A 13,849-nucleotide genomic window follows, 5' to 3' on the forward strand; every position below is an offset into this window, starting at 1 on the left:
TTTTTTTTCCCAGTGTTTTGAGTTAGTTTCTGCCCTCTCCTCATACACCCCATTGGGTTGCCATAATTCGTATTCTGAGATATCTCAAGAAAGCTCTAGGCCGTAGATTGTTATACTCTGATCATGGACATGGACATATCGAAGGATTTTATAATGCTGACTAGGCTGGGTCTCCTATTGATAGGCGATCAACTACTAAGTATTGTACTTGGGGGTGAACTTGGTATCTTGGAAGAGTAAGAGGCAAATTACTATCGCTAGGTCTAGCGCAAAATTTGAGTATCAAGTCATGGCACATGTCACCTCTGAGTTGATATGGGTAAAATGATTGTTGGCCAAGTTTAGGTTTGAGAATTCATCTCCTATGCAGTCGTAGTGCAATAACTAGGTTGTTATTCATATTGCACCAAATCCATTTTTTCATGAGAGGACGAAATATATTGAGTTAGATTGCCACTCTGTTCAGGAAAGTCATAATGAGGAGTTATTTTTGCAGGTTATGTTCCCATAGGAGAACAACTTGCAAATATTTTTACAAAGTCTCTTGGCAGTGGTAGAGAGGATTATATTTTTGGCAAGTTGGGTATGATTAACGTCTATGCTTCAACTTAAGGGGGAGAGTTAGAAGTGTCGAATAAAGGGGAAGGAGATAGATTCTGTCGGGATCAACACTAGTAATTTGTCTCTCTCCCTTGCTTTTTTGCTGTCTTTTGTCTTATTGATGGTGAATTTTCTTTTATGCCTTTGTAAGGTTGTGACTCCCAAAGGTTATAACCATCTCTCTTCTCTCTCTTTTCCTTTTCTTCTTCTTCTTCTAATTTGCAAATAGTATTATTTCCATATAGTTCATTTAATTGATATACGTATATATCCTTATTTATTGTCATTCCTGAACAAAAACTATGTTTCAGACTCATGTGGCATTACAAGTGGAAGATAGGGAACATTATACATTCACACTACATTTTGCATTCATAGGTTCATGTTGTTATGTCCACTTTACAACCTAATTGAGTAGGCCAACTAGAAAAATTGAAAGAGGCATAAACTAGGAAGTTGTAGGGCTTCAAGTCATCTTTCTAATGAAACTCAACCTAATCCAAGTTCATATGAAGCAGACATGGATTTTCGTATCAGCACATAAAAGAAGAAATGGGTGACTCCACATGTTTCTGGTCAGTACAAGTGAGTGTTGATGATGTGGTAATGATTGAAGACCTAGTGGAAAATGAACATTAGGGGATTGTACTATGAACAAGTTGAAAATGAGGCCAGATAAGACAACTACAACTAAGTCATTTTAAGAGACATATTGTGCAGAAACAGTGGTGGATTTGTCAGAGGGGCTTTTCTGGAAGGTTGTAGAGCATTGAGCATCTTTCTAACTCAATTGAAATCGCCTTGAGTTGACTCCGGAGTAGAGATTGATGATTATTTATGTACAACCACTTTAGAAGATCAAGGTGTTCGATGAAATGACTAAGTGGATATTTCAATGTCATTTAGGTCCCACTTGATGATGACAATGTGGTTGATGATGTGGCATGAGCAACTGAGGTGGCAATGTTGTTGTTCAATTGGTTGATGACTTGGTATGGTGAATGGCATGGAAGCACCATTCCATTTCTGTATGGCAGCTAACAGGGCTGGCTTGCACATATACAAGGTCAACAGGGGTTGCCGTAGCATAAGGAAACATAGGGGGTGGACCTAGAAGGGTAGATGTCGTGGTTTCTGGGATCCGTAGGCCCTCTTTCTCGGCACATCCGCATGCCCCTCACTGCCGCTTCCCTGGTCAAGGACAAGTTAGGGGCCTATTTTGCAAAGGCTCTCTCCCTTATAGTTTTCTAAGAGGAATGCTAATGATTGGAAAATATTTGGGGGTTGGGAAACATGATATTTAGAGTCGCCACCTAGGATTAGGGCCTAGGACTTGATGGGTGAGCCCAATCCATAATAAAAGGGCTCAAAAATTGGTCTGGTTCAGAGATAAGGGTAGGTTACAGAGATGGGAAGGTATTAGGCACCCTCTCCACCCAGTTGAACCGGTCTTCCTACTAGATGTTTAAAGAATGATCATTCTCCCCTAATTAATCTTATATCACATGCATGGCTAAATTATTGTTACACTGCTATGTACACTACCATATATGAACTAAAAGTTCACATTTTGCCTACTGAGTTGAGAGGTTATACCTATGTTTGACCCTTGTTTCGGGTCGAGAGTGGTGGGTGGAGAATCCAACCTTCTTATAACTTTTAATAGCTTCTGGGAATTTTTGGGTATTTTTTAAAACTTTAGAACATAAATCAATATGGAAAATTTTAGATGATCCGGGGCTACAGGAGGGCATTTGGAGGTTTTCTAAAGCTTTCTAAGGCTAAGGGAATTTTTAGAGATTTTCTTTGGATTTTGACACACAAACCGAGGTAGCAGGGACCATTAGGGTATTTCAACGGAACTTCATCTTAGGATATTTAAGGACCAAAAGTGGGACTTGAAAATTCTCTTTCCAACATATTGGCACACTTTTTAAAGGGTGGCAGAGTGAAAAAGGATTGGTAGGTAGGAGTTGGTGTGTTGAGAAGGGTGAATAGTGCCCTTTTTATAGGGTTTGGACCAAAAAAAGTGAAATGTCACGGGTTAGCCAAATATAGCATATTTTTTAAGAGCTCGCGGGTGCAGAATATGCTAAATTGGTGAACTTGTGCAAAAGCAGGGGAATTTTGGTCATTTGGTATCTTGCGGGCCAACGAAAAGGGAATATTCCGTCCCAGTTTCCGAGGTCCCAAGATGTTGTCCCTACCCTTATTAGTGTGTCCAGCTTCCGAGTGTGGTTTCAGGAGATTTGGTGGTCCCATTCTTGTGCACCATATATTGTCGAAATTATCTTTCTGAGCACTATCCAATGGTACAAGTGTTGAGCTCCTTTTGGCTCAGAAGCATTTGGGATTCGCAAGGAAAGAATCTTGTCCTATTGCACCTGGGGGATTTTTAAACTTCTTTTTTCTTACTACTCCCACACCATTAGATAATACTTAGAACCAATTCACCAATATATAGCTTGTGAATAAAAGGTGCTACGAGATCAGGCATGTTACTGTATTTTAGTTCAATTAGGGTTATGGGTCTAATTAGGGTTTTAAGTTGGGTTCGATTAGGGTTTTAAGCTAAATCCCGATAATTTTGAAATGTCGAGTCCTCTTTTGACTGAAAGTGTAGATCTCATCCACATCCTGTAAATCATCATTGCCGAAGGCAGGTGAAAAAATTGGGTGTCTATAACACCTAGGCCATGGGCAAGCTGCATAAGCAACACAACCATAGAAGGAATGATGTGGCAAGGGCCACAAATGCTAAGGCACGACACAACACATGGGTGGCATGCATGGCAAATGCACATGCTATAATGCCACTTTAGGAGGGACTGCAGCACACAATGTTCACAACAACAGGGGAGTAGCATGGCACAGTAAGCACGACATTCGCAGGGCTTGGCAAGTTATGTCATACCCTGCCTCAAATATAGGTCAAGGTATGCAGCACTAGATTCTCAACCCAGTTTTACCTCTACCAGGATCATAGAAGTAGTCTAATACCGCACCAATCCATAAAATCATCTACTACAAATCAGAGTACGTGTGTAAAATCTATAATGTAATGCAACATATGGTGATCAAGTCTACAGTGATAATTATTAATACATGCCCAACATTAAATTTATTCTCACAGGTTATATAAGTAAATAAATTTTACAAACATTTAAATGATAAACACAACAGCAAAAGGAAATCACATTCTTCTTCACCGTGTCTCACAGACATGACCTCACAACCAAAGCTGATCTTCAGTCTGCTTCAGCTCCGATTCCACCATCTAAAAACATAAATCCACGAGGGGTGAGCTTCACAAGCCCAGTGAGAGTTGAGAAGGCAAGCACACACATCACACATCCAAACATGATGATAATCACATGCTCACATGTCAACCATTCCATGATGTCACATATGCACAACCACATGATCCTTTTTTTTTTTTTTATTATATCCGACCTAATTACTAGGTCTTAATATATGGGTATAAGTGATATAAGCAACGTAGGTGGTATCCCCTACCCTAGTACGTTAGGCTCCAGAGATACAAGCTAGTTGCAAGCAGAAGTCATCTAGTCATAGAAAGAACCTCGCTCCCCCATCCAACCCCTGAATAGTTACCCCTAATAGCCATGGTCAGAATCCCACACCATTATCAGTCTCCCATGCTATCCAACAGTTATGTGTACAGTATGTCGTACCGTGTTATGCCCTCTAAGGATACAATACGTCATATTTGGGCGTATTAGTCCTCCATGATCTACCACTAAGTGGGATTAGCCAATACATTATCCTCTATTGGTAAGGAATTGTAGCATTGAAATGTGATCTAAACCATATGTAGTCTATATGCATCCATAGTAATCTATAACATCCAATTATCCAAGTGTGGCTATATTATAAAACTGATCTCTAAGCCCACGGTACCAGAATCCTCCATCGGCCACACTGTGCCTCAGACCATCAATCTTACAATCATTACCACCCATCTATATTACTACACGTCCACAAAACCATGGTCACATCGATCCCGGTAAAACCATGCCATATGTGCAATATATATAATTTATACAAAATACAACCAAAATAGAGTTTCCACAACACTACACATGGGCACACAGAAATAAAATATAGAAAAACATTTCGTAAAATAAATCAAACACTGCTCACCTTCATATCTGAATCTGATGTCCTTTCGTTAGATTCCCATCAATGTGTATCCTCACCGAGTATCTTTGGTTTTCAAATTTATCGATTTAATAATTAAAGTTAGTTTCATTACTCACTATCCAAAGATAGCTCTATCTTCCAAAATCTTATTTAATTCCTTCACTGGAATCCAAACTAGGTGTTAAGCAAAGGTACTGAACCCAGATCAGTATCTCTCCCTACCAATTGATCTAATTAGCCAGCTTAGCTTCCTAACTCATATGGAGGTCACTGGCCTAATCCACCTAACTACAAATCCTCTATCTACCTACCATGATCAAGATACTGCATTTTGGTCTCCAGATATCAAACTGAGACTATCTATACTTTCCTCAGCCCTTTGATTGATTGAGCGGGATTTTCCACACAACTGGGGTCCAAATAGACATTCTCTTTCTTATTCCTTCCTTCTTAGATTATCCTCCTTCTTGAGCCAATTAAGTCTGTCTCATGCTTGTTACACATGCCCGAGGTAGTAGCACCCACCTAGCAACACCGAGGAATCCCAATAGTACTTTTGGACCCCCACCGTAGGTATGGCCTGGGCCCACTGGCTGGTCGCAGTAACCTATCGGACAAGGTTTGTAGAAAGCAGAATTCTGTCCATCTATTGACAGAATCCGCCAAGACAAATTCCTGGGTTCCAAGCCTCCATTTTCACTCTTCAACTCCATTTTATGATGCTTAAAATGGGTGGGATTTTTAATTGGTTAATTATAATCCAATTCTCCCAAACCCTAATTCAATTCATTTATTCCATAGGGTTTTATGGGAATTAATTGGGATTCCTGTCCAATTGAACAAACAGAGGTCCATCCCACTCAGTTCATAACCTATTCACATTTAATTGAGTTTATTAACATTATTGGAACTCTTGTCCAGTTCCAATTTGGGTTCTTTTACTGGGAACATGGCCAATTGGGGTCAATTGGGTCTTAATTTCCCAATCTTACCGGGGTGACCCAGCTATAGTTTCTGCCCATTCCCAAACAAAATTGGGGATATATGTGACTCTATCCACTTCCAATTATAATCAATTCTACCCAATTGGAGAAAGCCCTATGGTCTAGGATTTCTGGGTCAGTTGTGCAGCCAATTGGGTTCCAATTTGTGTCCCAAAATTTGGGCTTCAGCTATAGAGAGCTGAATTGATTTCCCACAACTAGTTTCCCTCTTCCAGTTCAGCTCTACACTAACCCTTACCTTCCGGCTGAATTCTACCTTTATAGATTTACAGGGTTAGTTGAGGAATTTTACCTTCTTCCCAGTTCATGGGACTTTCAAGTGTAGCCACATTGCTTTTGGTGTAGCTATCCAACTCGTAGGCACCTTCCCAGTAGAGGTAGCAACCTTGGCAGCCCTCTGGTTCCTCTGACAGAATGTTGAGAGAAGCAACAATAACTTCATGATAGGGCAACAACCTCCTGGCAGCAGCAGGGACAACAACACAACTCTTCTCCCTTCCTTCTTCTTCCTTCCTCTTCCTTTCTTCTTCTCCTTCTCCTCTTTTCCCTTCTGCCTATGATTCTGTAGGACAGTAATAGAGAGAAAGGGTTGAGTTCCTTTTTATATAGGGTCCAGCCAAATGGACCTTAGGCTATGTTTGGTTGGGACCTATAATTAATTAACCACTTTAATGCTTAATAATTCAATGTAGGCCCCACCTCTTGCTTATCTGACAGAGGGTATTGAGTCAACATATGGATCCCTATTTGTGAGGTGAATGGGGTGTGCTGATGTGGAGGGGTGTGGACCCCACAGATAAAAGATGCAAATTATTTTACAGAAAGGCCCTTCAGTAGGTACAACCGGTTGGTCGGTTGTCAGCTAAATAACATGCTGATGACCTTATTTTTGGTCCACCAACAACCTTAACCCTTGAGCTTCTAAGTCCACTGAGTGTGGGCCTAGTTCCACATCTTTCTGGCCATTTCATCACCTCACTTGACTGGTGAATCTCCCATCTATCTCCTCTTATGGCTGTATATGGTGACCCATAATGGGACAACCAATGGCCTCAGTGTCAGCTAGGTTCCAACATTGGGGATTCAGCTGCTTCCAATTTCAGGGTGTCACAGACTCACAACTTGGGCACCCGTAGCCAATCAATGGCCAAGATGATCCATACTAGTTGTTCAATGGACTTAGGTGGTGACAATAAATCGATGGGTTTATGGTTTAGGCATGAGATTAGAAAATCCCAAAGTGGATCCCTGTTTTGATAGCATGTTGAGATTTTAGGAATAATTTGATTTATGTCTAATTGACACCAGTCCTCCTTTATTTATAATAGTTGAGATATGAATACAAGTACAACAATGTCCACAATGTCCCTGTGGAAAATTCTACCCGTATACCCATATTAAAACACTAAGCTCTCGAACCTTAGCACAAGGATTCAAAGAGTAAGTCTGGAGTGAAAAAAGAGTACTAACAATAAAATACACTAAGTAAGAATGCAAAAAGAACGAAGCTACCCTCAATGCAGAACCCGTAGATCCTCTCCTTAAAGAGCCAGAACTACCATCATCGCACATCCTCACAGTCTTCTTTTTAATAGTTGTAAGATGAAAATCAGCTCTATGGTCATTTTGCAAACCATGGCACACATACAGTTAGAGAACACTTAAAGGTCACGAGCATGAACAAAAAACTCAACAGAAAAGCGCCTGAAAGCATCTAACTCAGCATCATTTGCTGCAACTTCTCCAAAATATCTCTTCCTATTCTTCATCTCCAATTCCTATTTAATCACATCCTCATCATCATCATGTGAAAGGGAAGGAGATGAAGGACTTCTAGGGGCCAAAAAGACTTGCAAAACACCATGGTCAAAGATAAAACCACCACCCACACTTGAACTAGGTTTACATTATCATGAAAATGATTATGCATGCACCACTACAAAAGCAGATGAATGAAACTGAAACAAGTGCATATATGGAATCAAAACATCCTCAACACTAGTAACCATAGGTTCAGGGCTATCCAACTGGTTCACCAAACTGTGCGCAGAGCCATCCCATGATGCTGGACCACTCAAACCCAAGCCAACCCCCTGCATTGATGATGATGCAATTTGAACCGAGGCATTCTCTACTAGAACATAGAAAGTTTCTCTCTATGTAGATAAAAGTGCATTTTATATAAGGGCATATGATCAAGTCTGGAAGTTATTCACCTTAAAATTTTATTTATTGATCTGTACTTGTTTTAATAGATAAGCACATTTTTTGGTCTTCTCCTGACCCTCCATGCTTACCCTTAATTCTTCACCAATTTGAACAATCTCATAGAATCTTCAGGATGCATCTAATAAAAGCACAGCAAGGACAGTAAATTACTGCACAAGGAACATGACAAGAGGAATCAGACATAAAAATCATCATAACCAAGATCTACAAGCAACTATGTACTCTACTCCAACTTAATGAGGATGTTATAAGGATGCAAATAACTAAATGTGGACTGTTGATCAGCTTCTTCCAAAGTTGCATGCATGTAGAAGATTTAAATGGTTTTTAAGCCATGATCTTTAGGCTGTAGATTCATTCTTTGTAACTCCTCTTAACTATAGAGCCTATGAAGTTAGAGCCTACAACTTAGATAGATACACATGGCACAATGCACTGCAAATATTACTATCTATAACCTTCAAAAGATGAGACAGGCTTCCATTGCACTTAATACAACAAGGATAGATACAACAACAATAGAATGCTGACTTGCTCATTTGGTTTGATAGTACCCCCTTAATTCTTTTCTTCTCATTCCTTTTAACTTCCCTATTTTTCTGGGTTGGAATAAGGTAGCTCATGGGCTTCTCAATGAGATTCATCCTTGACATTTATTTTTATAGGACGATATTTATTGATCATATAGGTTCAACACGTATTGAGACTAGCCATGTCAAAATTATTTTGAATCAACACATAAAAAAAAAATATATGTACAGAATACTTCAACATATTCTTTTTTTTTTTTTGCCAAAACCAAAGTAGATCCCATCTACACTAGAAAATGACATAGGAAGAATGATCAAACAAACAAAAAAATTGCATTAAAACTCATCAAAATGGAGATCGAATATAAAAGCCAAAAGTTGATGTAAAAGAAAAATAAAATTTGTAACTTAAATTTTTTAATTTTCTTACTTGTTTTTGCCAAGTGTCACATCTTAACTGGAAAACTGACCTAGATTTGGATAATCTTGAATGATTTGCAATCTATAACGTATAATTATGTTTGCTGCTTAGTACTTACACTTTTGTTTAAAATATGTCAGTGGTAGATTAGTAAAAATATTTGATGTGTATATACTTAATTGTTACTTAATATTTAGTAGTATATTAATAGTTATATGTTATTTGTTTGGTTTGGACTGTTGAGGGTTACTTTAGACTTGTATCCTAATATGCAAATAGATTTCCCTTTTTAATCTTCTGGCTTAGTTGCTTCTTATTACTTATTGGTAGGTTTGATATAGCACTAACCAATGGAGATTTTAATCCCAGATGCCTTGAAGACAGATATAATTTGATATTGGCAAGATATTATTATTTATTAGTTATTTATGGTACACAATGCTAAAAAGCATTTGCTTTGCATATATCATAAGCATATCCACATGTATCAAAGTGTACTTAAAAGCTTATCTAGCTTCTCTCTGATACATATACAAGACATCTCTTAAAATCAGCTTTCCAATATGCTGCTAGATTCTGATACTTGGCACCTAGCTAATCATCATCAGTCTCACTAGAGTAATTGGACTCTTCAGGCTTCTGTAAGGGAATCTCAACACCCTTAATTTTCTGAGTTCCCATCCTTTTGCTTGTGGCAAACCTTGAAGACAGCATTGTGACCCCTAGGTTTTGTTTCACTATGGAAGGACATGTTGAAGTACTGAAGTCTTCTCTTTGTCCCGTTGCAAGATCTGCTTGCTCATGCAATGGATATGAGCAAGGCAAGGAATCTTCCATGAAGAGGTCCTTCGCTATCTTCCTCCTCTTGTATTGACGCCAAGCAGCTTGTATGAAGCAAGCAGCCCATGTCCTCCAGTGGTGAGAATAGAAGCGGAAAGTGTGTTGCAGTTTCTTACTGTGCAAGCGTCTAAACTGGTTGGCTACAAACTTGAGATCTGCTGCTTGCAAGGCAAATGCTTCCACTTCACTAAGGGCTCTAACCATCCTAGTGGAAGAAGGCAAGTTAACAGTGGACTTCGGAAGCAAAGCCCATGCAAGCAGCTCCTCCCCACAAAAATCACCTGGTCTTAAGGTAATTGAATTAAAGAAACCTGCTCTTCCCCCATCGGTGGTAGAACTTTCTAGTTCTCCTCTGATGATAAAAAGCATCTTACTTACGGGGTCTCCTTCCCGGACAATGTACGTGCCTTTGGTGCTCAAAGAGGATACAAGACGGTCACATATGGCATCAAGCAGCTGGTCATCCATCTGTGCAAAAAAAGGGACCTGCAAATGGGAAATAAACAGGATAAATAAGCTAATTATTAATGAAACCAATTAAATTGATTGCAAGTTTACATATAACAGAACCCATCCCTATACATGATATGCAGATTCTACACGTGCAGGATAATATGCTACCACTAACCAATGGGTTCCAAATTCCAAAGCCAACCATGATCTAATGCTTCCACCAGAGAAGGTTGGGCAATTGGACAGGATAAATACTCCAACTTGATTGTGAGATCATCTGATATCATGTTTGATCATCCAATATTAAGCAAGGTCACATCCATCACAAGAAAGAAAGAACCAAGAGATATCCTGGGGCATCCAATTGAATAGGAATAAGATTCAAGCCCAACTTGCACAAGCCACATTCAGACAATCAGGTGGAAAAGTATGCACATGCATCTCAACAAGACAAGAACTGCTGCTTTGCATTATCTCATTTTGAGCAGCCATCATTTGACAAGGACCGGGAACAATCAGGAAAGGTTTGACTACTGCAACCTCAAGTGAACTGGAATCCCCAGACAAGACATTTAGGATGACAAAGGTCACATTTGGCAAACTCATCTGGAAGGGTTGAAACCCTCAGTTGAAAAATGGAAGATAGAGACACAGGAAAGTTGAACATAACCAGAAACGGGATGCAACAGTTGATATCTTAGTCCTTAAATTATATATATATATATATATATATTTGAATGAATAAATAAATTCATTACCAAGAAATTCATCAACATAAATTATATTACCAGAGGATCAAAGGAACATTTACATGAATTCTTCCAATCCAATGTAACAAACCCAAGTTCCTCAAGATATGCAAATCGCACTCTTTTGGACAGTCAAGAAAAAGTGCAGATAATACACTAGGAAATATGATGAGATAACAGGTGAAACATATATAAAGGAGTCAAAAACTGCATTTCTTTGAGATGCTAGAAACCAATTGGATAACCCCACCTGGAAAAAAGCTTAATGTCATTCCTTTGAACATTTGAGAGCCCATAATAATTACAGCATGGATGGTTAGATTCAAATCCGAGGTATGGTACCAGTGTGAAATATGAAACAGATCTAATTATGGATTTTTATCTTAAAATATGGAAAACATTAAACATCAGATGAATCCTGGTAATTCAAAGATCTTTAAAGCTACATAGAGAAATGGGGAAGTAGGATTCAGCAAGAAATTTAGCAAACCAAAACCTGGCCTGCAGACCGAGGAGGGGTAATAGCAAGACAGGATAGGGGCCATGTAGGAGATAAAAGGGAAAATATAAAAGGAGTATGATATAAAGGCTATAAATACTTGGGGCTGTGAATAAAAGTCATGATTTGACCTAACTTGTACCCAACTTGAACCTGCCATTAACTTATTTGTCTAAAATATAGAGACCCTACTAGGACTAGAGGGATAGAAACCCTATTCGGACTAGAGGGATGATCATACCCGCCGAACAAGGTCCAAACATAGGTGGTGTTGGATGTCTCGACGAATATCTATTGGTAAGGCATGCAGGATAGCATCTTCGTCAGCTCCTCGCGTAGCAAGCCACTTATACTGGATAAAATTCTGAACACGGTCTTGCAAATTTTGAGGGAGTTGGCGATGCCTCATCCATTCTTCCGTGTCCCTTCGTTTAAGTCTCCACTCTTCAAGCTTTGCAGTGATGGATGCCAAGTAGGTCTGCACTAGAAAAGACAAGTCAAAGCATGTACAATAATGCATAAAATTGAAAAGGTGATGACAAGCCTGAGCAAGCAAAAGGAAATGATTGATCATGCATTGCCAAGACCACCATTCAGTCAAATGTAGTATCTAAAAACTGAAAGAGGGTACTAATGGTACTAGTTTTCCCCAGAAGAAATGACAAGCGATCTAACAGTGAGTGAGAATAAACAACTGGGTGAGATAGCAGCTCACCATCCCACTCCAGCACAGAGCCAAATAAAAAGAAACATATGAAACATATCCCATTACTAAAGCATGTCAATGTGACGCAAAGGATAGTTTTAATGATTAAGTAATACAGAAGGTGAACACAACAAGTGGTCATCATGTTACATGAACAACAATTTATTATACAAAGACATACAAAAGGAATCACTTCCACTCATTCAATTCATAAAAATAAGCAGTATTTCCACATCTTGAAAGAGACCCTAGATGAGAAGCTAAACTATAAATATTGTTTCTCTCTTAATATACAAGCCCAAATATTGCAAGAAGCTTCACAAACCCTACCAATACCAAATGAAGGAACCCTGGACCATCTTGGCTGTATCACTGATTGAAAACCTACAAGTTATTAGGCTTTGAGACAAGTAAAACAGCTTCACAGTGTTGTAGTTGATAAAGATAATAGAGTTCTACTTCTCACATAAGACAACTGGATGAAGGAGGAAATCAAGTAGATAATCAGGCCTTATTTGTTTCCATGTTTAATAAACCAGAATCCTCCTTTTATGTTATGTGTTTGGTGAGACTTTACCCCTGTTATTAAGCCAACAACAATTTGTTTTGTTCTATTTGTTGCAGTTGTTAATTATTCGGTTATTCTTCAGCTAGATGAAAAAAAAATGCTTTCTTAATGGATTTCTTAAGGAGAATATATATGGAACAACCTCTAGGGTTCATTGATCAAAAGTTTCCTAATCATGTCTGTCAATGTTGGCATACGTGGATGATATATTGGTGACTGGATTGAATTCTATGATCATATCTGCCCTCATTCACATCCTTGGGTTTGAGTTTTGGGTTTGCATGCTGTTTCCACTGGTAATGATCTCTCCCTCTCTCAGTGCAAGTATGCTCTAGATATTCTTCATTGGGCCTCTATGACTATGACAGATTGTAAGCCGGTTGCTACATCTTTATTATAGCATCATGACTTGTATTTAGATGCTTCGGATTCTTTGGTGGATGCAAATTATCAGTACCATGAGAGTCTTATAATATTTAACTAAGAATCATCCCGACTTATCCTCTGTTGTAAACTTGGTTTTCCAGTATATGCATAAGCCTCATCTATCTCATCTACATGCAGTCAAACACATTTTGAATTATGTCAAAGGAACAGTTGATTTCAGTTTCAAATTTGGCTCAAAGTGCCTTAAATTTATATGGCTTTAGCGATGCAGATTGGGCCGGATGCACTCTCTCTATAAATAAAATTACCAAAGCTCTTGCTCGTGGTTCATTTGTATCTCTTTGGTCCAAGTACATTATCATTCCCCTTCACTTAAGGGGGAGTGACAAAGATAGAGTATCTACTCTGGATGGATGAGGAAATCAATCAACTAATGAGGGAGGAAATAAAGTAGATAATCAGGCCTAATTTATTTCTATGTTTAAGATTCCAGAATCCTCCTTTTATGTTAAAATTTCTAATTTGAATAGAACTTCTCCATTTTGTATCACAACTTAACTAATTGTACTCTCTCTATATCCTATACATAAAATTACCAGAGTCTAAGCCATTCATTCTGTTCTGAACAGCTAGGCATTCTGATTTATAAAAAAATTCACAGTAGTGGCTTCGGAAAAGGAAAAAAAAAAAAAAAAAAAA

General features: G+C 38.6%; 1 protein-coding gene across 2 annotated transcripts in view; it reads right to left on the bottom strand.

Annotated features, from left to right (window-relative positions):
- Positions 1 to 9,397: 9,397 nt before the first annotated feature.
- The window catches only part of LOC122073577 (probable cyclic nucleotide-gated ion channel 14), a 17,382-nt gene continuing 12,930 nt past the window's right edge, over positions 9,398 to 13,849 (bottom strand). For both annotated transcript variants that reach the window (XM_042638170.1, XM_042638169.1), the window contains 2 exons: positions 11,731 to 11,967; positions 9,398 to 10,274 (listed from right to left, as the gene is read on the bottom strand). In XM_042638170.1, the coding sequence (XP_042494104.1) occupies positions 9,543 to 10,274; positions 11,731 to 11,967 (969 nt within the window). In that variant the 3' untranslated portion in view covers positions 9,398 to 9,542. The remainder of the gene's footprint in view (positions 10,275 to 11,730; positions 11,968 to 13,849) is intronic.

The sequence above is a fragment of the Macadamia integrifolia genome, chromosome 3 (genome assembly GCF_013358625.1).
Source record: "Macadamia integrifolia cultivar HAES 741 chromosome 3, SCU_Mint_v3, whole genome shotgun sequence".
Lineage (NCBI taxonomy): Eukaryota > Viridiplantae > Streptophyta > Magnoliopsida > Proteales > Proteaceae > Macadamia > Macadamia integrifolia.